The 25000-nt window shown below is 57.0% G+C and overlaps 2 protein-coding genes across 2 annotated transcripts in view; one reads left to right on the top strand and one right to left on the bottom strand.

Annotated features, from left to right (window-relative positions):
• Positions 1–6546, top strand: part of SAMD11 (sterile alpha motif domain containing 11) — a gene marked incomplete at its 5' end in the record, with an annotated part of 102037 nt that extends 95491 nt beyond the window's left edge. Inside the window, 3 exons of the mRNA XM_084300443.1 lie at positions 664–788; positions 3731–3841; positions 6181–6546. Of these exons, the coding sequence (XP_084156569.1) occupies positions 664–788; positions 3731–3841; positions 6181–6429 (485 nt within the window). The 3' untranslated portion in view covers positions 6430–6546. The remainder of the gene's footprint in view (positions 1–663; positions 789–3730; positions 3842–6180) is intronic.
• A 2997-nt stretch (positions 6547–9543) lies between these two features.
• The window catches only part of NOC2L (NOC2 like nucleolar associated transcriptional repressor), a 33899-nt gene continuing 18442 nt past the window's right edge, over positions 9544–25000 (bottom strand). The window contains exons 14-19 of the mRNA XM_084300363.1: positions 24793–24894; positions 20852–20995; positions 16343–16456; positions 13403–13538; positions 11517–11660; positions 9544–9950 (exon numbers count right to left, since the gene is read on the bottom strand). Coding sequence (XP_084156489.1) covers positions 9820–9950; positions 11517–11660; positions 13403–13538; positions 16343–16456; positions 20852–20995; positions 24793–24894 — 771 coding nt within the window. The 3' untranslated portion in view covers positions 9544–9819. The remainder of the gene's footprint in view (positions 9951–11516; positions 11661–13402; positions 13539–16342; positions 16457–20851; positions 20996–24792; positions 24895–25000) is intronic.

Raw genomic sequence — 25000 nt, 5'->3', positions numbered from 1 at the left:
TCCCCCTGCCCAGCACGGCCACGGCTGCCCAGGTCCTCGTCAATGACCCCGATGTTTCCGCACAGCAGCGAGTTCCTCACGTTAACAACGCTTTATTTTTCCCCAAAAAGTGGCATTTTCTGGAAATGGGTTTCTTCAGTGCTGGCACAGCTGGGACCCAAGTGTGGTTTGGTGGGACGGACGGACAGAGGGACACACAGGGGGCTGGGGGAGAGCAGCCCCCGGGGCAGGCAGCATTCTGCTCTGCGGGGTGTGCAGGAACACCCCTCGGGGGTTGTTTTTATTTATTTATTTTATTTATTTTTTATTTATTTTTATTTATTTTTGCTTCCTTCTTTTCGCCGCCCTCCCCCCCATCCCTGCCCTGCAGCTGAAGAACATTAAGCACATGAAATGCATTAGCTGGGATTTTTCCTTCCCCCCCGATCCCCCCCCCCACCTCCCCTTTCCAAGCTGGGGACCTCCAGGAGGAAGAGGCCTACGAATTGACCCTGCCCAGTGCTTTAATTGACAGGTCATTAAAGATGAATGTGCGGCTGGAGAAAAATATTCAGATTGCAGGCTGCTTGTTGTCCGTGTGGGATTTTAATGATTTATGTTTCTTTCTCCTCCCCTCCTTCCCCCCCTTTTTTTTCCCCCCCCCTTCGCCTCCGAACGCTGCAGGCACCATGGGAGGTCTGTTTCTGGATGGCGAGGAAAGCCCCGCGCTGGAAGACATCAGCAAATGGACAGTGGAGGACGTGTGCAGCTTCGTGTCCAACCTCTCCGGCTGCACCGAGTACACTCAGGTAAAGCATCCTCCAGCCCCAGCAGCCTCCCAGCCCTGCCTCTTTTTCCTCGTGGCGTCCATCCCCACGGGTGGACAGCCCGGAGCCTTGTGCTCCCTGTAGCTCGTTCGCCTTGTGAATTGCACAATAAATCCTTGCTGCTGGTGCCGACCCCAAAAGCAAAAGGGTGGAAGGGAGCAGGGCAAGGCTGGGGGCTTCGAGCTCTCCTCCTGCGCCCGTGGGGCAGAGCAGGGACAGAGCCCGGTGGCACAAACATCCCCGTAAGCTCCGCGCTCACGCGTCGCAGTGCTGCTGGTGGTGATTTTTAAGCTCATCCTAGGATGCCTCTCGGTGTGAGGTCGCGAGGTGCAGTACAAAAACCCAACCCCGTGTTTTTGGCTTCCGCGCCCGCCGGGGCCCATTATAAATGCCCCATTGAGAGCGCGCCGCCTGCGAGGGCGCAGATTCCTGAGCTGTCTGGGACGGCCTCGTAAAGGGGGTCCAGTGTGCTGGGAGGGGGGGGAGAGAAAGCAGCAGATAGAGAGGCAAAGGGCCAGCGCCGAGGACAATCCTGCCTTTCAGCAGAGACGCATCCGAGGCTGAGAACGGATCTCAGGAGGGAGGAAGGAGCAGCGCTGGGCTTTCCGGACACGCTGCTCCAAGAGGAGCTTCCCCGACTGGCAGCCAGGGAGGGCAAAGCTCTCCTTGGGCATCCCGGCTGGCTGGAAGCTGATTGCCAAAAAAAAAAAAAACCCTTTCTCCAAAAAAAAAAAACTTGCTTCTTCAGTGCATTGGGCAGAAGTTGTGCCCCCCGTGAGTCGTTTTGAGAAGGGGGAAGCTCAGCACCCAGCTCCTGCTCTGCGCGAGGTTCCCTTTAGGTCCTGCTGATGTTGGCGTGTGCCCTGTGGAGAGGTGCATGCAGCTCTCCCCGAGGGGATGGGGAAGCTGGGACGCAGCCTTTTCTTTTCTTTATGGAAGCCTGGAATTGCCCCACAGCTCCCCTTAACTCCCTGGTGATGGGATAACTGTGCTTTCACTCCCAAATCTCTTTCCTCCACTCCCAAATCTCTTTCCTCACCCCCTAAACCCTGACGTTAATCCCATCACAGCGTGCTTTGTTACCACCACCTGCAAACCAGGGCTGCTTTGGAGCAGACACCTGTGTGTGCATCCAGGCTTTAGGAAAGGGAATGCTCCTCAGAGAGGTGGAGCACACAAAATGTTCCCTAGGAGGAACGAGGGGGGTTTGGGCTCCCTGTGGCTCAAGATTTTGGCTGGCTGGCTGCTTGCAGGAGGGTCCACATGCAGCAGCTCTGTGCGTGGAGGGGAGCTCGGGGGCTGCTGCTGGTGAGGACAGTGAGGGATGGGGTCAGCACGTCCCCGTGTGCTGATTATTTGCCGGGAGGGACACGAGCCCACGCAAAAGGCTCCCAACCCAGGCTTGCTGCTGCCCGTGCCAACAGAGCGCCCTCGGCACGGCAACGCCTTGCCCATGTTCCCAAAACGGCACGAGGGTGGGCACAGAGGATGGGAAATCACCCGGGAGCTGGTGGGAAGCGTGGAGAAATCCTTCCCGCAGCCACCTCGCCGGAGGCTCATCCATCCATCCAGCTCCACCTCGCGTGCCAGCCCCCGGTGCGCCAGCGGGGAGAAATCAATGGCTCGGCGAGACAAAGCAAAACGCTTCACGCTGCCGGGAGCAGCTCTCAACAGCCTCCTGGCGGGGGCCCCCTGCTCCGGTGCATTTTGCTGGGGGTGCGTGGTGTGAGGGGGTGGGTTGTTCCGCGCCGTGGTTAGGCGCTTAGCAGGTTTTTTACTATGTGAAAACGCCGGCGATGGGGGGAGAGCCAGCTCCGGGGCTGCGCGCCGCAGAGCCGCCTGTTCCCGTCTCCAAAGCCGCAGCTGCCGGGGAGGTCTGGCAGCGGCCCGCAGGCTGCTGCTGCCAGGAAAAGCCAGCGAGAGCGTGGTGGTATGCAGTGCGTGTAGAGCTCAGGCAAACAAGAAGGTTTCAGCAGAAAAACCCCAAGTCGCTGCTGCTCCCGGCCCCCGACAACCTTCGGCTTCGTCCCCGCCGCGGATCGGGACCTGCGGGACACCCGAGGGCGACGCTGTTCTCGCTTGGAGGCTTTTTGTGCCGGGTTTTAGCGGCGAGCGAAGGGAGGCTGCTGGCTCCCGGCCACGCTGGCTTCGCAGGGAGGAGAAGAAATGGGTATATTAAGTTTCGTGAGGTCAAGGAGCAGCAAAACGCTGCAGTCATGGGCGGCTTTGCTGGTGGAGTCCGGCAATAAAATATAAAAAAAAAAAAGGCTCACAGCAGCTCAGCTGCCGCTCCGAAGGGATGGCTCTGGGCTAGGGGCTGCTGAGAAAGAAGCCTCTAGAGGAAAATAAAATCTCCCCTCGCTGTGCTGCTCAGTGAGGGCACTGCTGTGCGAAACCCCCCCGCGGCGAGGCGGCAGCATCGGGCGGCTCGTTTGGGCAAGGCTCCAGCGCGAGCCGGGCTGTGAAACGCTGCGGAGCGGCGCTGTGGTTGGGCTAAAAAAAATACTAAAAGCACAACAAAACAGGCCCAGAGCTGACATCCCCCGACTGCTGGCAGCTTCTGCTCGCGCTACGGAGCTCGGGCATCCGGAGCAAGCCCTCGGGGGAGCCTGGTGCAAGCACAGCCCTGCTGTGCCTACAAGGACCAGGGCCGTAAGCTCACGTAGCCAGCCCTTAACCTTTGCAGCACGTACTGGGTGGAAAACTCCTGCACAGACCTCACTGCAATACTGTTGGGCTGCCAGCTCAGCTTTTTCCAAATAGCCAGAAAAAAACGGTGTGTGATGTAGGATTTGTCAACAATTTAGATTCGTATGGTGTCGTCTGTCCTTTTTTTTGGGTTTGTGTTGGCTTCTGGATTCAGGATGTAAACGCTGCCCGTGGTGAGGGATCTCAGCCCTGAGCCTGGCCCTGTTTTCCCGCAGGTATTCCGCGAGCAAGCGATCGATGGTGAGACCCTGCCCCTCCTGACAGAAGAGCACTTGCTGAACAACATGGGGCTGAAGCTCGGCCCCGCGCTGAAGATCCGCTCTCAGGTAGGAGCAGTCCCACTGCCGGGCGGTACCAAGGGGCACACGGTCAGGCTGGCCCCAGCTGGAGCAGCTCCGTTGTCCCCCTGGTTTAGTGGCTGTAATTTTCCAAGTGATAATCGTTTAGTTCTTTAATTTGGGTTTCAGGAGCGCGCGTGCTGGGCTCCAGAAATGGTGCATGTGCTCATCCATCAGTCAGGCAGCTCTTCCAGGGCAGACAGCACGCAAATAGCTCGGGACGGGGATGCAGAGGGGAGCCTAAATCGACCCCGGCGAGGTGCTTGTGGCGAGGGAGAGCAGCTGCAGCCAGGCAGGGGAGGCAGAGGATGCCAAATCAGCTCCACCTGAAATAGTCTGTGGGGCCTCGAGCGGGTGATGCCATTTCAGGAGATGTGTTTTTGTTCTAGACCGGCTGCAGGGCCTCCTGCTGCTCCTTTCCCTTGTGTCCAAAGGGCTCTGGGCAGCTCCGTTTTGGGGAGCTCGAGGCCCCGCTCAGCATCGGCTGCTGGGCACTTTCCCTCCCCAGTAACACCAAGCTCTGCCCCTCCTCGGCCGTGCTAGCACAAACCTGCTGCCTGTTTATTTCCTCCTCAACAGATCGGTTTGCTCCCGTAGCACTATTTCTTTAAAGCAATGCCAATCCTCCCCAAAACACCTTTTTTTTTTTTTTTTTTTTTTCCTTTTTTTCTCCTGCCTTGGCTCCCAGCTGCCCGGGGAGGTTTGCTCGCGGTCACAGCGACCCGTTACAGCTGCCTCCAGCTCCTCTTGGACACGAAGCTGGCCGAGCAGCTCTGCTCCAGCTGCGTTTTGTTTTCCCCAAACCCATCCAAAAACCAGCACCCGGCCCCTGCCACACGTCAGGACCAGGCGGGGCTGCGCGGTGCCACCGGGCTGCACACGGGAGCATCCCTGCCCTGATCCAGGAGCCGTGCGTTTGTTAGGTTATGTTAAAACAATGAGGGAGCCTTTACTGCTTTCCCTACAGCCCTCACTGTTTACGAGGGGGCTAATAAAAAGGTTCTGTGGGCAATTGTTCCCCGTGGGTCAATTCAGGAGGAAATAAAACTCGTATGTTTCTTAAAAAACAGGGAATGCCAAATAGCTCGCAGACATACCGAGAGTGGATGTGGTAGGGGGAGGAATATGAGATAGGGGCTGAAGCTCGAAAAACCCTGCTTCGATTTAATCAATAGTGTTTAAAGTTCTCTAATAAGGCAGGGGCTGGAGGGGGGGGGAGGTAAGTGGGGGAGCAGAGCCCTGATGCTGCTCACTGCATAATGCCCCGGTTGTCTGGTTGGAGCACCAGCCGGTGTTTTTGTTTAAGCCTAAATGTGAACCAGCTGTGTAGGTGCTGGAAAGTTGTGAGGCCTTTGGCCCTCGCTGGGAGGCAAGAGCTGCTGCAGGAGAGCTTTCTCCGGAGCTGCAGCGGGGAGAGGCTGCAGGCTTACAGCTTCCTGCGCCGCTAACAGAAGCCACCCTGTAGCCAGATTGCTTTTTTTTTTTTCCCCTCTTCCCATTAGAGCAATTCCTGCTCTTCAAAAGCGGGCAGCGGGTGCTGGCCTGCAGCTTTCTAGCACTTTGGGGCTGGCAGAAGCGTTCTGGTGAACCGGTGGTGCCTGCGAATGGGATGGGATGAGGCAGGTGTTGCCAGCTGGCTGCACCCCGTACTGGAGGCAGCTGCCCAGGGGGTGACCCCAAAGCCTGGTGCAGCAGGGCGCATGGGGACGGATGCTTCCCAGAGCCACGTTTCACCTGGGGCCATGCAGAGCACGGTCACACGGGGCTGTGCAGCCTTACCTAGCGCAGGGTCCAGGTTTCCACAGCCCCTTTCTGAGTCCTGAGCATTTCAGGGGCTGGATTTGGGTCAGCGTTGGGGTTTCGGGCTTGCTTTCAGCCTGGAACGCAGCGAGGCCATCAGCATGGGACACATGCAGGACACGTTGCAGGAGGGATTCTTGCACTGCCCATCCCAGCACAGCTTTAGCCTGCGAGGTGTGAGCAGGGCTCCAGCTCCAGCTGCGCTTTGGGGCCGTGCTCTTTGTGAGCCGTGCCCCAAAGCGCCCGGCACCAGAGGGAGCGTGCTGGCACAACAGAGCCCTGTAGGAAAAGGGAGAGGGGGAAGAAATCTTCCTGGATCTTCTCCAGCAATGCACCAAGGGAGTTTTGGTGCAGCAGGAACAGCAGCTCTTCATTTAAATGGTGACACTTCCTCGGATTTGGGACCCTTCAGATTTCAGCCCCTGGGGCACTGCAGGACCGCGCAGCCCCTGGGGTTTTGCCGAGCCGGGTTGCGCACAGGCTCAGCCCTTTAACCCCTGCGTTCACTTTCTGTTTTTTTTCCCTAGGTGGCCAAGAGAGTGGGCCGAGTGCTGTACATGGCCGGCTTCCCCATGGCTTTCCCTCTGCAGCCCCCTGGTTTGAGGCCCCCGGAGCGGGACCTGCCCCCCGCCGACCTGCGGCCGTCCTCCACGGGCAGCGTGGCTTCGCCCTTCAGCAGCGGGCTGCCCTCGGCCAGCCGCATCTCACCAAAGCAGGAGAACGGCAACCCCGCCATCCTCGCCGGGCTCAACGACACCACGAAACCTCCCTCCTAACCGCCGGCCGGCTCGGGGCTGCTGCTGGAACTGAGCTTCGGCTGGGGGAAACCCAAGGGAAGGCGGCGCGAGAGCAGGAGAGCCTCCCTCGGCGCCAGACACGGGAGCGAGGAAGGGAGGGTTTTAAGGTTTGGTTTTGTTTTTTTGTTTTTTTTTGGATGCATTTGCTTTTTTGTTTAAAAAAAAACTCACGGAAGTTTTAAAAACTGTATAAAGGGAAGGAAAGAAAACTATCCAAAGATGTTTTTCGAGGCAAGACGAGTGAAGAGGAAGATGATGGTGGAGGACGGCGGCGGTGCCCTTCCCTTCCACGCCCCTTCGCGCTCCCCAGGCTGATGGAGAGCTGGGAGCGGGGAGGAATAAAGCTCCTCTTTGCCTTCAGAGCCACACGGCTGGCAGCAACTTCTGGCAGTGACTCGGAGCAGGGCCAGGGACCGGGCACTGCTCCTCCCACCGGTACTCAGCACCCCTGAGGGAAAAGGAAACCCACGGAAAATGGCAAGCGAGCGCCTTCCCAAGCAGCTCCTCCTCCCGGAAACTGTCCTCAGTTCCTCATTCAGGTGTCTATGCATCTCTAGCGACTTTTAAAACAATACCAAAGACAGACAAAAAAATAAAAAAAAAATAAGAAAAAAAAAAATAGAAAAACTTAAAACTAAAAGGCAAGTTCCGGTCCATGTTTACTTCAGTGTGGATGGTACGGCACAGGCGGCGCGCGGCCCCTCGGCTGGGGGCTGCCCTCTCCCCGGCGCCTTTTCCTTGCAGCACACACCCAGGAGGACTCTGCTCCAGCCCCGCAGAGCTGCTTTTTTGTTTTTTTTTTCCCCTTGTTTTGTTTTAAAGAAGAAAAAAAAAGGAGTGTGTGTGCTGATTTGGGATGAAGGGTCACAGGCCTCACTCCAGCGTGGCCCTCTCCCTCTTGTCATGTGTCCTACGGACTCATTTCTACGTTTGGGTTATTATTATTTTTGTTCGTTTGTAGGGTTGGTTTTTTGTTCCTTTTAAAGCCTTGTTACAGAGGTGGATGTAGTTGCACATTCTGGCCTGCTGTGGACCATGAGACGGATACCTGTGCATTCCCAGAGGAGGGGGAGGGATGCTGGGGGGGGTCAGGCTAAAAAAAAAAAACAAGGGGCAGAGTTTTTACTACTGTGAACGAGACGGAAACTCCTGGGGGTGACCTCCTGTGACTTGTACAGTTGTGAGCAACAATCACATGTGGTACTTTTCTCTCTCTCTCTCTCTCCCCTCTTTTTTTTTTTTTTTTTTTTGTTTAAACGTTGCACGTGCTGCCGTTTTTTCTTACAAAAATAGCTTGGTGGTACATTAGCTTCTTTATATTGTAAAATAATAATAAAAAAAAAATTGTCATTATCCATCACATCACGATAAAAATGCTTTCCAGCAATCAGTTTAAATAAAAAAGAAAAACACTTAATTTACAAATGGTACCTGGCTTCCTGAGCCCCTCGTGGATGGGTCCTTTACCCACGAAGCCTCTTTCATCGTGTGCATCACTGCTGGTGGTGGGAACCCGGTGTTAAATGGCAAAAAAAAACCTCCTTGCCTGGCAAAGTTAAGGGAAAGGAGGCAGAAACAACCTCTTTCTTTTGGAAGAGAAGGTAAGTTCAACCTTTTTCTTGCAGCTGGGGCCCTGCAAGCCTCGTCCCCGCAGCCACATCCCAGCTGTCACCGCCTGGGGACAGCGGCTGCGTTACCAGCCTGGCCCCTCAGTCTGGAGCAATCCCGACCCCTGCTAAAGCAGCAGGTGCTCAGCCCCCTCAGGGCTCTCTAAATAATAAATAAATAATAATAAATTATTGATTTCTGAGGATACTCCCTCCTCCTTAGGGGCCAAAGGGTATCTGGGCGCGTGTTTAGGGACAGGACTAATAATTATTTTAACTACAGCCGGGGGAAGAAAGAAACCACAGCACCCTTTCTACCCCCAAAGCTCCAAAAAAACATCATGAACTCTGAAGGAAACAGAGCCAGTTCCCCCACAGCCCTCCTACAGCAGTGATTTGCCCGTTACCTGCACAGCAAGGATGTTTGGAAGCAGGAGAGGAGCAGCACGGGGTGCAGGGCAGGAAGAGCAGAATTACAGCTTGGTGTGGGTGTCACTCAGGGATGGGGCGAGAGGGAGCACAGCAGCCAGGCTGCACGACACGTGGCCTGACTGGTCCCTTTTGGCTGCAGTAAGGGAACGTTTCTGAGCTGCGGTTAGTTCTGCTCCATGAAAATAGCCCTTAAAAATACCTCTTTTTAAATGTTTTAAAGAAAACAGCTCGTCTTCTTGCGGTGTGCCTGGAGGGGCACACGTAGGCAGAGCAGCAGGCAGTGATGAACAAGCCCGTGCAGGCAGCTTGGCCACCCGGGTGCTGACACCGAACGGGGACAGAGAGGAATAAAGATAACATTCAGCCCTGCCCCTCTCTCTTCCTTTCCAAGAAATCTGCATTAAGAAAAAAAACACTCTTGAAAGGCACAGTTAATGTTCAGGGGTGATTCTTTTTTTTTTTGTCAGATCACTCCGAGAATACTTAAACCTGGTTTTTAGGGAGGGAGGGAGGGAGGCAGGCTGCCCCTGTCACACTGCTGGTTGCAGGGCTTACAGCCGGCAGCCGGGCACGTTCCTGGTGCCACCACGGGTGACAACAGGACTGTCACAGCGCACAGGAGCACCCTGAGTGCCCCTTGGCTCACCAAGCACGTGGATCTGGGGTCTAGCCAACAAATCCTGGGCAAATCCTACAATTTTTCTGATGTGAAAAGCGTATTTCCTACGTTATTACCTCGGCCTCCTCTTACTCCACCCTGCTTGCACCCCCTCCCTTCTCCCACACCCCAGGGCTGGTTATTTCAGGCTCCCACACACTCAGCATCCTTACAGCCTGGGCATCTGGCTGAGCTGCCTCGGCTGTCCCCGATAAAAGCTTTCCCTCTGCAGCGAGGACACAAAGCTCCGAACGCTCTGCGCACTCCTTGAGGACCCCTGGCTAAAGAGAGAGTTTGGGGAGAAAGCAAAACGGGGGGGCAGGACAGGCAGGAGGCCCCTCAGACAAAGGGGCTGCTCCTTCCCCTGGCCAGCAGAAGCTGAAATGGGAGCCTACGTTATTTAAACCAGATTTTAATGAGGGCTTTTTATTACCTACGCCGAGCAGTTTTACTGGCTTTGAAGTGCCCCCCAAAAAAAAAAACGTTACCAAAAATATATAGAGTCTGTAGAAAAAGCTGGGGAAGTCCAAGCGGCTGCTGCGCCGTGTCACCGTAACAGTCCTCGGTGGCACCTGGGGATGGGTTCCACCCCTCCTTACCACCTCCTGGAGCCCAACTGGAGGTGCTGGAGGCTGGGGGAGGTCCGGCGGGGCTGTAGGGGCCCGGAGGTGCTCAGTCCTCGTCGGAGAACGCCAGGTCCTCCACAACGTCCTCACCGCCTTGCGCCAGCTGCTCCAGGTCAGCCCGCGACAGCCCCCGGGGGCAGCTCCTCTGCTTCCGCGGGGCCTCGGTGCTGTCGTCCTCTGCGGGTGGGGAGAGAGAGAGAAAGAGGTGTAAATCCTGCTTTACTGGGGGGCAGGTGGAGGCAACTCGTCGCTAATTAAGCCCAGAGACTCGTTAATTTATTGGCAGCGCTGCAGCTCCCCGAGAGCGGTAGGTGAGCGCCGCAGGGCGCAGCGCAGGCTCCGGGGAGGGGGGAGAGGTAACGGTGCCCCCAGGCACGAGGGAGGGGACGAGGCAGGCAGTGCCCCCAGCCCTCTGAGCAGCCTTCCCCTCACGGAGACCCCTCTTGGGGGGGTGAGGAGCTGCCAGAAAGGAGCTGTGACAGCCACAAGGCTCCCAGGCATGAGCTGAGCCCCGAGCAACCTCCTTTTGGAGAGGTGTTTTAATAAACACGACGCAGAGCTGCTGCTTTCCAGGGGCTGTGCACGACTCCACACGTTCCCCTTCCTGGTGCAGCCTCCCAGAAGTGGGGCTGGAGCTCCCCTGGCCCCTCGGACCATCCTGCTGAGCCCCTGCCAGCAGCGTGCAGGCTCAGCACCAGCCCCTCGGAGCTTCTTTCCGTGCGTCCCCTGCTCCAAAAAGGACACAAAGCCACCTCTGGCTGCCCACACCGGGCTGGATGCTCACGCTGAAAACCCCACTAAAGCACCAGGTCTCCCAGCCCCCAAGAGAAGGTGATTTTCCCTACGTGTGCCTGCGTACAGAGGTGGGCAGGGAGGAGCAAGGCTGCCTCGTCCTCCTTGCCAGCGCTGCCAGAACACGCACCGAGCCCCCGTCTATTCCAGGCGAGGTGGCTGGGCTGTGCGTGCCAAGCCACAGCCATCTGCCACGCTGAATCAGGCGGGTTTTGCTCTCACTTGGCCTCTTTCCCCCTTCTGCTCCCCAACCTGGTTAAAAAAAAACCACCCCGGGAGCTTTTTGTGGCTGTTCCCCGCAGCCGCGCATCACGCCCAAAGGCAGGCAGGGGCGCAGAGGCTTGGTCCTATAAATCCCAGGCCTAAGCAATGGCAAAAAAAAAGACAAAAAAGGAGAAAAAAAAAAACAGCAAAGGAACAGCAGAGCAGGCAGAGGAGCCCTGGCAGGCCCAGCTCCCGTCTGCTCGTGTGGCAGTGACTTGGCAGAGGCAGGAGCGAGCCCAGCCGGGGTGCAGACGGGCTCACGAGGTGGCTGCAGCTCCGTGCGAGGGCCAGGAGGGGCTGGCACAGCTGCACCAAAGCCTCCGGCCTCCCTGGTGGCACAGCGTTAGCCCCGAGGAGGAGCTCAGCCTCCACACCTCGCCTGCGGAGAGCCTTGAAGCGAGGTTTCTGTGCCCTGCCGGGCTGGGCTGTACTTGCCGAGTCTGTTTGAGCCTCTCTGCAGGAGGCCCCTGCCAGGAGATGAAAGGGACTGGTGGCTGCGCAGCCCTTAACCCCTTCGCTCTCCGCTCGGAGCTGGCAGGGCTCCCCGTGTGCGTGCAGGGATCCCTCCTGCCTCCCTGCAGCTCACAGGGACAGGGGAGGAAGCTCCTTTGTAGGATGCAAAAGGAGCCTCAGGCTCCCAGCGCTGTCAGGAACGTCCCTTCCCCTTTTCCTAGGAGCACTACTCACCGTCGGAGTCGCCGTCGTCTTCCAAATCTTCCTCGTCCTCCTCCACCTCGTACTCTCCCTCTTCGTCGTCCTCGTCCTCACCGTAGTCCTTGCTGCTGGCTTCGGAGCTGTCGTCATCCGACGCTGCTTTGGCTTTGGATTTCCCTGCAAGAGTTTTTACAGCGTAAACAGAAAATCACGGGCAGCACAGGGCGTCACCACCCCGGCACGTGCTGAAGGGGAAGCTCACCACTCGCTTTCTCCTGCCACATCTCCCCACGAGCCTTTTGGCCTCACACTGGAGCCCGGAGAAGGATGCCCAGCGCTTCAGAGGCTCTCCCCTTCCTCTGCACGGGGATTTCACCACGCAAATCAGCGCCAGGAGACGCCGAAACGCATCCCCAGGGGAGCAGCACCTCGAGCTAAGCCCGGTTTGCCTGCCCTGCCTCCCGACCTGCCCAGGCAGCTGCTTGCTCACATCTCAGCCCGCTCTACCAGGCTTTTTTTTGCCCCAGCTGACCCGTGCTGCTCGCTGAGCCGGGTGCGGAGCCATCAATAAGCTCCCTGCCAGCGCCGCGCCGCCACCGATCCGTCAGCCCCCCGGCCCCCCGGGGCAGCCGAAGCTGTGGCTCGTGCAGGGAGCCCCCCGGGAGCCGGCTGGCAGCGCTGCTGGAGGCTTATTGATGGGCACCTGAGCAGCTCCGGCGAGGGGAACGCGCTCATCCATCACCCCGAGCACGGGGAGGAAGCAGGGGTGGGCAGGGAGCGGTGCTGGGATGTTCCCGAAGGTTGGGACGCAGGCAAGAAGTGGCTACGAGGGGATTTAGTGAGCTGCAGCCTTCCTGCGCCCCGCCGCCGAGCTGGGATCCTGCTGCCTCTCCCCCTAAATTCCCAGGGCAGAAGTCAAAGGGTTTTGTTGTGGGAGGCAGGAGCACATCGAGGGGATGTTTGGGGTGCTCCAGAGCTCCCCTCCCTCTCCCATCGACCCCGAGCACTGCCCCCGCGGGGAACACCCCGGCACCCCACGAGGAGCAGGAACAAGAGCTCATCGTGTGCTTCTCCCCAAATACGGGCTCTTTTCCCAACCTCTCCAGATCCCAGGGCTCTATCTCAGCAAACCGCCCTGCTGCCACGCCGATCCCTCACTATCTTGCCCGTTCCTTGCTGGGACACCTACAAAACCCCACCAACTTCTACCTCAACGCGAGTTTTCCGACCATTTCCTCCTCCTGCAGCACAGGAAGCTGTGAGGGGGGCATTGGTGCCGTGCCAAGCTTTCCTTGAGCCATGTGGGGAACTTTTTAGGCAGGTTCCACAATTTACTATGGCCCCCTCGTGGTCGGAGCCAGCGAGTGGCACCATTTTCTCCAGAGGCTCCGGACTTTCTTGGCTCACCAAGAACACTTCCAATGTCACCTGCTAGAAAATAAATTCATCCCAAGTGCATGCAGAGAGAGGGAAACTGTTTTTCCATCAAAGGTTCTCGTTCTGGTAACCAGCCCCTGGGCTAGCTGCTGTTTGCAGTGTATATGGTGAAAATCAAGCCCGCTGCCAGGTAGAAAAACATTTTTGCTCCTCTTTTGCACGAGGGGAACAAAAGTTGGATTTCTGCATGTCCGACCAGCGTGCAAAATAGGCAACAAATGCTCCTACGTTCTCTGAGGCTTTGGGTCAGGCGTGGAAAAGAAAGGACTAAGGCAGAAGCCAAGGGTTTAAAATGAGCTGGAGTGACAACGTGGGAGAGGGAGAGGAGGAGGAAAGCCTCCCAGCTGCCTTCTGTCACTCTGAAAAGCCCCCACCGTGCTGTGCTCCCTCTCCACGTCAGTCCACCTTTTGAAGTGAAGATGCATCTCCCTCAGGGCAGCAAAACCTGGCGAGGAGAGGCGTGCCCAGCCCTGCAGCCCTACCTTTCACAGCAATCCCAGTGCTCTCCTCATCAGAGTCAGTGTCCAGCTCGAAGAGCTCCTTGAATTCCTTCTTGTCTTCCTCCTTCCTTTCCCCTTGCTTCTTACGTTTAATTTCGGGGAAGTTCAAGTCTTCAAGCTGGGAAAAAACAAAGAAAACACGAAACCAACGTTAAGCACGACTTTAATTTGTGCTTTTTACACACAAAATGCTGAGCTTAAAGGCAGGAACTTGGCTTTGCCCTGCCTGTGGAAGCCACGCTGCCAAGAGCAGTTGGGTCAGCCAGGAATACAGGGAGGGATATCTCTGAAGAAGAAACTTTCCAGCAGTGCCCAAAGCCGTGGCAGCTCTCACAAGCTGTCTTCTTGGCCCTAAATTTCAGCCAAGGTGCTTCAGGTCTGTCTCTGCCACGTCTTGCCCTGTTGCTAGCCCTTCTGGAGATCAATGGGCCAAGCCTTGCTGCTGCAGCCCCAGCCAATATCAATGCCATTAAGTACTTGCAATTGACACCACCTCGCTGCTCTTTACACCTCTCCGGAGGGGGATTAGGGGGAGGATTTACTCGCCAGGGCTCGGGCCAGCAGGGCGAAGATAATCAGAATGCAAATTAAATCCCAAGTGCTCTCTGAACATCAGCTGCCCGCTGCCTGTGCCTGGCTGCACACCTCCTGGGAAGCACTCATGCATTAGCACACATTAGCTTGCTTGGAAACATTCGCCCTGCGCCTAATAACTCATTTGCTCTCTCCCACCCCTCGACGCTCTCCTCTCCGACCACGGCCACTGCTTCACCCCTCCCAGGAGCTTCCCCCGGCGGGAGAGGCAGCGTTTGGGAGGGTGCAAGAGGCACAGTGTTTGTTCCTGCAGACAGCTCCAGCAGTTTCTCCCGACCTGAAGGGAGAAACTTCATCGTGGTTACGGTCCCCAGCTGGGCAGTATTGATTCCAGGAGCTGAGAGCTTGCAGGCAATAACCTGCAGCACCACGATGGAGAGCCAGAGGCTGGCTGGAGAAGAGGAGAGGGGAGCAAAGCAGGCTCCTGGTTCTAAATCACCTTCCCACCTGCTTTTTTCTGCTACCAGAGACTTCTCCTTCTGCTGGCCCTGCAGAGACCTCGGTGCTGGGGAGATATGTGAAGGGAGAACACAACCTGTGGGTGCTGGGGACACGGAATCACCACGCTGCCCTGCTGCTGGCAGCCACGGGCAGCACCTTTGGGCGCTCTCTGCCAAGATCCACGCTGGCTGCAGCCCTTGCGTGGCAGCTATCGCTCCTCAGCAGCTCCTCTTTGTCACAGCAGGAGCCTGGCACTGCCCAACCAGCAAGGAGTTGAGGTTGGAAGCGTCCCAGTCCCTGTAAGCATCAAACAAACCGGAGGAGAAACCCGGATCCTGCAACAAGCTGCTTGCATTGACTGCTCGGGTCCCTGCTCCTCGGTCCTGTTCGCCACGAGCCTGGTCACCGCCGCTCCTCCAGCAGTAAAAATAAATGCAAAAATCATTCAGGGGCTCCTTCTCCCTCTGCAAGGCCTTCTAAATGTCCCTAGGAGTGCCCTCAGGACCAACACGCAGGCAGCAGGAATCCCCCTCAGCTGCACAGCGACCACAAAGCAGGGGAACGAGGACCTGCCCTGAGCCAGCGCCCGCAGATCCAGCCCGTGTTCATCACGCAGGGGCAGTAATTAGGTAATTTGGGGGCCAGTCTTTTAATCCCCAGCTAGAAGGTCGCTACAGACCGAGTCTCACGAAGCCGATTAGTCTGCATCCCATTAAAAACCTTTGGGAAAAGCAAAGGGAACGGGCAGACGGGGTCAGTGTTGTTATATAAGGCGAGCTGCAGCTCGGAGCAGCTGAGAGCCAGGCTGATTTTTTTTCTTTTTTTTTTTTTCTTTTTTTTTTTTTTCCCTGTTATTATTTTTCCCCCCAATGGCTGCTAATGGGACATGGATTTTCCCAGCCCTAATGGGCCTCATGGTGTTCACTCTCCTGCTGGGGCTCACAATGCTGCATCATTAAGCTAGCAGCCCCCACCGAGAGAGACAACAGCCCCATTCAGCACGCCGAGATGTCAGGCAGCCTCAGAGCTCTCTGAAAGCCAACTCCGAAATCTCCCTCCAGGCTTTATCTGTTCAGCCCGCTTCCTCCAGGGGAGAACAAGTCCCTGGCCCTGCCCTCAAACTTCCCCTGGTTTCCCAAGTCCTCCTGAGCCTCGCTCTGCCAAAACAACCCCTCCTTCAAGGTGAGCTCTCCCTTTAGCTGGCCTTGGCCACCCCACGCTGCTCCAGCTCACCTTTAGCACGAGATGGGGGCTCGCCTACCCAGAGCTCATCTCCTGGCCCCTTGAGACAGCTGCTTCCTTACTGGGAAAGTCGTGGCTCACACCAGTAAGGCCAGTTTGGGGCCAGGTTAGCCCCAATCCCACTTCTTGCTGCCTCTCAGCCCCATGCAACAAGAGGCTCCTTTTGTTCCCTCTGCCCTGGGGGAATTTCTTCTTCCCCCTGTCCTTATCTCGGGGCTGGTGCATGGTGCTGAGCATTTCTAGGGTCTCGCAGGTCTCGTGGCACGCTCCGGGGCTTGGCTCCGAGCCAGCCACGCTCACGTCCCATCGATTATTTTAATTGTTCCCCACCATACGCTGGAGACACCAATTATATCTATTTCCTGCTCCCTGGCCGGGCAGCCCAGCTCAGCCACTTTCATTGCATTAGCATCGAGACAGCTTTTTCCTTCCCTTCCCTTTCCTCCAGGCTCCTAATGCAAGCACAGCTCCCACCTCCCCCTCTGCATCTCGTGCCCTGAGGACTGGCCGGGACCTTCCCTGGGGCAGGAGATGTGGGGAATGGCAGGGCCAGCCCTGTGGGGGGAATAAAAGGCCAAGCAGGACTCATCTGGGATCCTCCCCTCCCTGATTTCTCGCTCCAGCAATCAGTCAGGTGTTTCTTACTCTTTCTTTGCCAGTGATTTCCAGCTGGATCTCCTTCTCCCTCAGCTTCTTCCACTGGGCGTAGTACTTCGTCAGAGGCGTCCCCTCCTCTTTGACCTGCTTCTCCCACTGCTCCTGCGGAGAGAGAGGGGTGCAGGTGTAAGGGAGGTTGGCAAAGCAGGTCTGCAGCAGCACCCCGGCAAATGCAGGGAGTTGGGAGCAGAGTTAAAGCACCTACAGCAGGCAGGGCAGACAACACAGCCTGCTGAGAAGGTAAAGAAATTTGGCTCGAAGCTGCAGGCAGGGATCACAGGGATACCTCGGAGGATCTCTCAGGACAAAATCCGCCCCCTGCTCTTGCAAGGGAGACATCTGATCGCCCGCTAAGTTCTTTTTTTTTTTTATTTTTTAATTCGGGAAAACCTCACGCAAGCAGTTACAAGACCTAAATACAAAGGGAGCCTGCTTGCCTCTTCCCCCTGCTCCGTGGCCAAGTGTTTATTTTTGCAACCAGCGTTCCCCCGCGGGGGCTTGGCCTCCTCCCAGCCTTGGGAGAGCGGAGCAAGAAAAACACCGAGCCCGCTTCTGAGAGGGGAGCATGGAGGCGAAAACACTGGGAGTAGTGGGAAGCACACGAGATGCTTAGAAGGGTGTTTTTTTTTGGAAGGGGCGAGGGGCAGCACGTCAGATTAAAGCCCGTTGTTTTTAACCTGCCAGGGTCCCTTCGCTTCCAAGCTGCAGAGAGCCGTGGCTGTCACCTGGATTGCCGCGGTGCCCGGGGGCTTGGTGCTATCCCACAGGACAAAGACAATTTTATTAAGCACGGAAATAGGAATTTAACAGGCAAAAGGAGCAAGGGAACGAGCAGCAGGAGGGGTTAGTTTGGATACGCTCGTAGGTTAGCACAGGTCCAAAAAAGTGTCCTGAATCCAAGGGCTGAGAACAAACCCAGAGCTTGGTGTTGGTGCCTGCTGCTGGTGGGGGGAGCATCTTCACAGCACAAAGCACAGCAGCAGCTCTAACACGCCTCCCCCGAGCCCAAATCGGCTCTGCTTCTGGGGAGCTGAGCCCCAAAACCGGGGGGTTGTGGTGTGGGCACTGCAGCCTGTGAGCCACGGCGTGGGGAGGAGGGTACGGAGGGACAAGATGATGGAGAGAGCAGGTCCCTGTGACAGGCAGCAGCGTGGAGCAAGGGAAAGGAGCAGTGTAAGGCGGTGAAATCCATCACCCTACATCAGCTCTTGCTCTGGCCCATCACCGGGAGGGAAGCGGAGATGATCTGTGGCCTCCGCAGCCGGCACCAGGCGCGTCGCGAGAGCGCAGCCAGCCAAAACGGCCCCCGGCTGGTAATTCCCCGGGTCCCAGACCCACAAATCCCTTGGGAGCGTTTGTAACACGGCTCCAGCTCTGCACCGGAGCCCGGGGCTGCTCCTCAGCCTCCCCCCGGAGGGCTGGCAGCGGGGCTGATGGACCTCTGGCTCCGGCAGCGCCGGCTGGAGGAGACGGCAGGCGGCAGACAGCGCGGCTCTCCTGGCGGTCTGGCCCACGAGGAGTAATTCCTGAGGAGCACGGAGTCACCCCCTTCGTGGATCAGGCTCCCATCAGGCTGCCAGCTGCAGGCAGGCAATTTGTTGATGCTGCTCGGGGCGGAGGGCTTCCGAGAAAGGCTCTTCTTGGGGAAGGCAAAGGTCTGGGCGCTCTGACGCGGCTCTTTGGGGTTTAAAGTGTCGGAATCCAGAGATGAAAAAATTAAAATAAAACAATCCCATTTTTCTAATCGGCATGCCTCAATGGGAATTTTAAGAGTGGATGCTGTCGTACCCACCTCAACTGTTTGCAATTCTCCTTTTATTCCTGCCTCTGCATCACCGTGCTGCCAGGGGACACCCAGCACGGATCAAGCCCCCGGTACTGTGCAAACGGAAAAGGTCACTGGGATGGGGATGGATGCAAATCTGGAAATCCTACAGCAACGAGGCAATGCCTGCCATCATCTCATTCTCTCCCTGGGCTGGGCTCAAATGCAGGAGCCCCAGAGCCCTGCGTGGAGCTCCCGAGCCGTGCTGCAGGTCCTGGCGAGCTCCTCTCCTCCCCTGCACTGTCCCCTGCCAGGCCAGGGCCCGGGCAGGTGCTGAAGAAACCTCAAATCAGAGGTGCTCATCACACATCCAGACCCAACAAAGAAAGAAAAGGAAAATCAAGTTCTCAGCCTGAAAACGTGGTGGAAGCATCAGGCTGAACGCAGCTGCTGTGCCTGGGATGCCGGGGGGATCCCCGCACAGCCCCTCCACTTTATTTCAAATGCCTTTTCGGGCAGGGTTTGTGTTTGCAGGAGTGCCAACGCCCCGCGTGGGCTGGGGACAGCCTGGCAAGCTCAACCCAGCCTTGGAGGGATGCTCCGAGCTGTTCTGGGAAGCCCGGTCTCTGTGGGAGCTTTGGCCCTTTTTGGAAATCTACCCCATCTGCTCGCACAGGAGCAGGTCACCAGCCACCAAGCTCGTCCCCAGGCACAAAAGATAAGCTGGAGAAGCACCGAGCTGGCGAAGCACCGAGCTGGCTGCTGCCCTCGCTCTTTAGGGGCAGGAGGAGAACCTGTCCCCAAACAGGCTGGGCAAAACAGAGCTTTTGTTTCCCCAAAGCAGCCCCAACCTTACCTGCGACGCTCCTGCAGGTGCACCAGCATCAGCTAGGAGCTGTGCGGGCAGCAAGATGTTAAAACGATGGCTCCGTTCTTAAAAAAAGGGGCTGCTGCCAGAGCTGCTGGGAAAAGCAGCCAGTGGCAGAGTTGTTGGAAACCCGTTTTTTCTTTTCAGCCAATGATCCTCCCCAGCCCATGGTTCCAGGGAGCCCTGTGGGCTGAAACCTCTACCTCTGCGGAGCGGGTGGGTGGTCACGGCGCTGTCTGCCCGCAGAAGCTACAGAACAACAACACAACCCCAACCACTGCGCTCCAGACGGGAAGCCTAATTCCTCTGGCAAAGCAGCCCGAGCCCGAGCGGCGTTTCCAGAACCCAGGACTGCTCAGCCTCTTCAAAACCAGCTCCCTCAACCCCTTCATCCCAGAAGAGCAGCGCTGTGCCCAAGGCACCGATGTGCCAGGATTTCCAAGGGTGATTTTCCTGCAGTTCCTGCACTTTGATCCCCTCAATTACCTCCCAGACACAGATAATTCCTCCTCTCTCCTGCTGGGCAAGGAATTATCCGACTCACCGCTGACTCTCAGGCGGAGGCGTGCACACACACAGCTCACCTGCAGAGGTTGCTGCGCCGGCTAAATGCAAAGCTCCCCGTCCCAGAGGAAAAGCAAACGAAGCTTCGTTAGCAAGGCTTCCCTTTGGCTTCGTTTAGCAGGACAGGAGCACGGTCCCCTTGGAGGCAAAAAAAAAAAAGAGCAACAGAAGGTTCCCCTCCTACCCCAGGCCGGCAGAGAACAGCACAATGGAATTAAGCCCAGGCAGCTGCTTCTGGAGCGTTTGAACAGGTCCCTGCTTCGAGCTGAAACCAGCAGCTTCCAGTGCCTCCATCTGCATCCAGCTGGCTGCGGCAGCTTCCTTACGGACAGGCCCTGGAGACCAGCACCTCTTGGCACGCCTCGACAGGCAGCTCGTCTCCGCCTGCTCCTTTCGTGGTGCCTTCCCTCCGGACCCTTCCCAGCCAGGGGAACACCCCTAGCCACGACAGGTTTTTTCCAGGAAGACAGCATCTCGTTCTATTAGCCAGATGGCCAACTATTTACTACCTCACCCTCGAAATATCCTGTTTTCTACCCGTGCAGTTCATTTCCTAAAATAAGAAGCGCTGATCATTACCCCTGCTGCTCTCCTTCAGCTCATCACTGAGGCACAACTGCCCTGAGATGCAGCCCAACACCTCCACGGGCCCTACGAGCCACCCAGCACCACTGCATCTTTTCCAGGCACTGAATGTGCTCAGCATTTCCTCTGCAGGGTGGATATTTGCTTGATTGCAGACAGCAGGACACACCAGCATCTCTCCTGGTGCCCAGGGTGCCTGATCACAGTTCTTTGGGCTCGTACCTTTAGTTGGTCTCCAGTTCTGCCTCCACAAGAGACCAGGAAAATGGAAAAAGGTTTGGCTCAGGATTCTGAACTCTATCAGTCAGATACAGCTGCTGGAGAGGTGTCTCCACACACCAGGAGGAAACAACACGGTGACAGAGGAGGTGAAATCCCCCCCTTCACCTTAAGCCATGAGCTGGCACCGGCGTACCAGCAGCGGGGTGATGAGAAGCCAGAAATTCCCCAGCAGAGGATGTGCCCCAGCGAAGCGAGGCGCTTCCATACGTGCGTGTGCAGTGAGTAAGAGCAGGGTGTAATTTATGGCCTGTGTTTTCCATGAGGCTCTTGGCTGCGGGGCCCTGCCCAGCCGGGTTGTTTGCGAGCTCCTGCCGCACCCCACGGCCCCGTTTCCAGGAGCTCGTCCTCCCTCCTCCCCCTGCCACCCGCTTGGCCCCGGCAGCCGGAGCCTGGCTGTCTTTCCAGGAAGCCCAAATCGAAGCAGCAGACTCACCACAGACTCCCTGCTGGCCACCCCGAAGGTAGCTTTCTGACGCCTGCTGGCGATGTAGGCAGAATTTTCCTGCACTTTCTCCAGCAACTGCCGGATAGGCTTGCAGTAGTTGGCGATCCTGCACTCCTTCAGGAAAGATTTTAGCTGGGAGGAGGGGGAAGAAGAAGAAGGAAAGCCACGTTAAGAGTTTCCATGCACAGACCCCATCAGCAAAAAAAAAAACATCTCCCATCCTCGGTGAGGGACAGCACGGGGTGCCTGCTGCCTTCCATTCACACCACGGAGCAGCATCCTGCCAGCCTGGGCTGGGAGGATGCAGAGATACAGATATCTGCACCCAATCCAGCTGTGGGGCTCGCTCAGGAACAGCTCTGCACCCTTGAACTCGAGCTCTTTCTGAAAAGATGCACTGCTGGGGCTGGAGCAGCACCGCGACGGATATTGGGGTGGGAATCCCAGGTAGGTGAGGCTGGGAGGCAGAGATTGAGCAAGGAGTGCACAAAGGATCGTCTGTGGGCTGGGACTGGAGGTCTTTGCACGGCTCAGTGGGAAAACTGGGGGCTGGCAGAGCTGCAGGGCTGTGGGTCAGGCCAGGGGGCCATGTGCAGAGTCACACGAGGTGAGGTTTGCTTAGCGCCTGCCTGCCAGCCCAGCTCCAGCTGGAACCTCCCATTTTTCGAGGGCACAAACCCACGCAGGCACCACAGAAAAATGCCCGGAGCAACCCCCACAGGCATGTGCCTAGATAATTCCTCCTTTTAAGACCCAAGGGCTTCGGCGGAACGGCTGGGACGAGAGCCAGTCTGCCAGGAAACCACAAACCCAAAAAAAAGGGCACGGGCCAGGTCCAGCCTACTCGCAGGGAGCTGGCCCCTGCCCTCCCTCTGCAAGGAAACACTCCAGTACCCCCAGACGATGGGACTGTCTCACTGCCAACACCATGTTTTTGTGGGGTTTGCTTTTTTTCTATCTCAGCAGCTCTCACAGGGCTCTGACACCGCGGCGAGGCAGCAGAGGATGCTCCAAACAGGAGAGATGGGAGCGTGCGGATTGACCCCGGTTTCCATTCCAGCACACTGCTAGGTTTCCACCAGCTCTCCAAATTCTGCAGGGCGACCTTTTTGCCGGTGTACCAGACGCTTTGATTTAGGGGAAAAGAGACCCAAAGGGGCAGCAGAAAATGGTTAACCACAAGGGAGCCTTCACCTGCCTGCTCCACGCGGGGAGAACGTCCCCATCAGCTGGCAGCAGGGGCTGCTCTCCTCCCTTTCTCCACCTTCCAGCCCTCAGCCAACTCCAAGAAAGGGGAGATAAAACCAACACCTTGCCCCCTTTCTGCAGACAGCCCCGCCAACAGGTACAAAGGAACCACCCCAAGCGCTGCTGCCGGCCAGCCCCGTCCTCTTCTCGCCCTCCCTTTCTAAAATATTTATTTTTTTGCGGGCGCTGCGTATTTATCTCCGTGGTAGAGATGCATTTGTCATTCCATTTATCTCCCCTGATCCCCCCGGCTGCAGCCCCAGATCCATTTCATCCGCTGCCACGGACATTCTCATTTTTCTTCCCTTGCACGAGTGTCACCTGAAATCCTGCCGAATCTCGGGCTCCATCGGGGCGGTTTGGCGGCGTGCGCTCGCTCTCCCGGCCCTGCGCTTCATTTCTCCTCCTCCCCTCCTCTCCCCGACCCAGGCAATCCCTCACAGCCCCACCGCTATCTGCCACGGATATTAACGAAAGGTAATGAGATCTCAGCCCTGCGTTCGGAGGCAGGGAACGACCGAGACAGTGAAAGATAGAGGGGGGAGAGAGAGAGAGAGAGAGAAAGGAACCCTCTGCGAGCCTTTTTCCCCGCTGCCAAGCACAACAACCGCAGCTTTCCAGAATAAAAGCACTCAGAACATGTGTTTGTGTGTGTGTGTGCTGCTAACATCTCACGTCGGCTCCTAGCTAAGCAGCTCTGTGATTAGTGGGATTGATCCCGTCCAACTGCCAGCCTCAAACGCCAAGGGTTTGTACCAGCGGGGAGACCGCAGCAAAAACCCAGCTCCTCTTACAGTAAACGACACGGGCAACGAGAAATGATGGGCTGCAGCTGGGCTCGTGTGTGCCAGGGAACCCAAAGCAACCCCAATCCTCCACTCTCAGGCAGCAGGGACAATATCCAGCTGGGTCAGAGCGAGCAGGAGGGAGGGCAGCTGGCAGGGACTCCGGCACCTCCGTCCTTCTGCGAGCCCTGCCCTGCCCGTGCCCCCTCCCAGCAGCACCAGCCCCTATCCAAACCCTCCAATTTTCCCCTTTAACCTCCCACCTCTGCTCTGCGCTGCCTGGAAGGACCCTACAGACGAGGGATTCTCATCCAAGCACCCAGACGCACGCCCTGAGCTCCTCACCAGCCCGTGGTGGAGTGGAAGCAGCAACAGCAGCCCGGGGGTCGTGCCTTTGAACCGCCTCCCTCCCCTGCTGGCTCTGCTTTCCTTTCATCTGCCCCGGCTGCTTCCTGCCTTCCAGGCAAGGAGGCTCCAAAGTTCAGGCTGAAGGCAGTTCAGCCCAGCTTCTCCCAAAGCCGCCGACCAGGAGGAGATGAGCTCTCGGCGCAGCCCTCGCCAGCTGGAAGCCAGCCCCTGCCCCACGGCGCTGAGCGAGGGGGGGAAGAGGGATTTATTTTTTATTTTTTTTCTAGCTAACTGGAGCGGTGCCAGGGGAAAAGCCTTCTCCCCGCGCGTCTTCCCGAAGGCTCCGAGATTTTGGGAAGCTAACCTCAGCAGCCCGGGCCCAGCAGACGGCCACGAGGCTGTGGTTAGTGGCAGCCGAAGAGGAATCCGACAGCGGGAATTCTCTGCGGAAAGCCGGGCTGGTCCCGGGCTGTGTTTGGAAGCCACGGGGCGCTCCTCGTTCCAGCTCCAACCTCGGCTCCGACAGCTTGGCTGCTCCCAGCAGCTGCTGGCTGAGACCAAAGGGCTTCGTTCGCCGCCGATAAAGTGAGAAGCAAAAGGAGAGCAGGCAGGGGAGCTGCTCTGAGAGCGTGGAGGCTGCCTGTCAGCTCGTATTAGGCAGGGCAGCCGGCTGGCTGCAGCACCGTGGGCAGGCACAGCGGCTCGTGGCATCAGAAAGCACGTGGCCCCACAGAGGGTACAGGAGCAACCGAATTGTTCGCCACCTGCCGCTTGTGAGTTAAAAATAAGAGGAATGGGAGGATGTGAAGGAACAAGCTCCAGCTTGTTTGCACTCAGCAGTCCTCCTGTGCAAAGCAGAGAGGGCGCTGCTCATTCGAAACAAGCCACCAGCTTCAGCTCCCGGTATTAGGGGAGGATTAGGCTCCGTACACCCAGACACGGCCCCATTAGGCTGCCTTATTGCAGAGAAAGAAGTGTGTAAACACGAAGTGGAGAGGAAGAACTGCCTGCCACGGAATGCCAGGGCAGAGGGAAAGGAGAGCTCTTCGCAGCAATGCTCTGAGGTGTGCTGAGGGAGATGGACAGAGACAGGAATTGGACGCAGGGAGAAAGTGCCCCAGCTGGAGGGGACATAGGCTGGGAGAGAGGATTGCCATCTTGTGGAGAGCACGTGAGAAAAGCCATAAGGCAAGGAGAAACACGAGCTCCGAGAGCACAGGTGCTGTGGTGAGGTAATACAGCAAATCTGGACAACTCTAAATCGCCAAGAACTGCATTCACTGGTCCAAAATGCATCTCTACAGCCCTTTGTCCCTCTTTGTCTCCCAAAAGAGTGGCTCACACTAAAGCCACTTTCACCTACCTTCAGCCTCCTGTTAGATGTGATGCCTCTGTTCCTAAGAATTCCTCAAAATGCAAACACAAACTGTGACTGGGAAAAGGTAAACAGCTCTCCCCTCACATTATCAGGACCATCTAAAGTTCGCTGCTAGGTTAAAGGAGCTTATCCCACTCTGGGGACGTTCTAAGAGGTGTCCTGTACCTTACCTGGATGATAGTGGGGAGAACCAACTCTGGGAACCCGATGCTGTGGGCTTGGCAATGCAGGTACTCAAGAATCAGGTCATAGAGCTGTTCGATGAGGCCATCCTGGGGAGAGGGAGCAGAAATAGAGATATCAGATAGGAACTAAGCCCCTCAGCTCCCAGACTGGGAAATGAGCCTCTAACCTACAGGACAGGATCACAGAACAGGC

Source organism: Netta rufina (genome assembly GCF_964035555.1).
Source record: "Netta rufina genome assembly, chromosome: 22".
NCBI lineage: Eukaryota > Metazoa > Chordata > Aves > Anseriformes > Anatidae > Netta > Netta rufina.
Note: the sequence above shows the minus strand (reverse complement) of the source record. Positions and strands in the feature narration are given on the sequence as shown.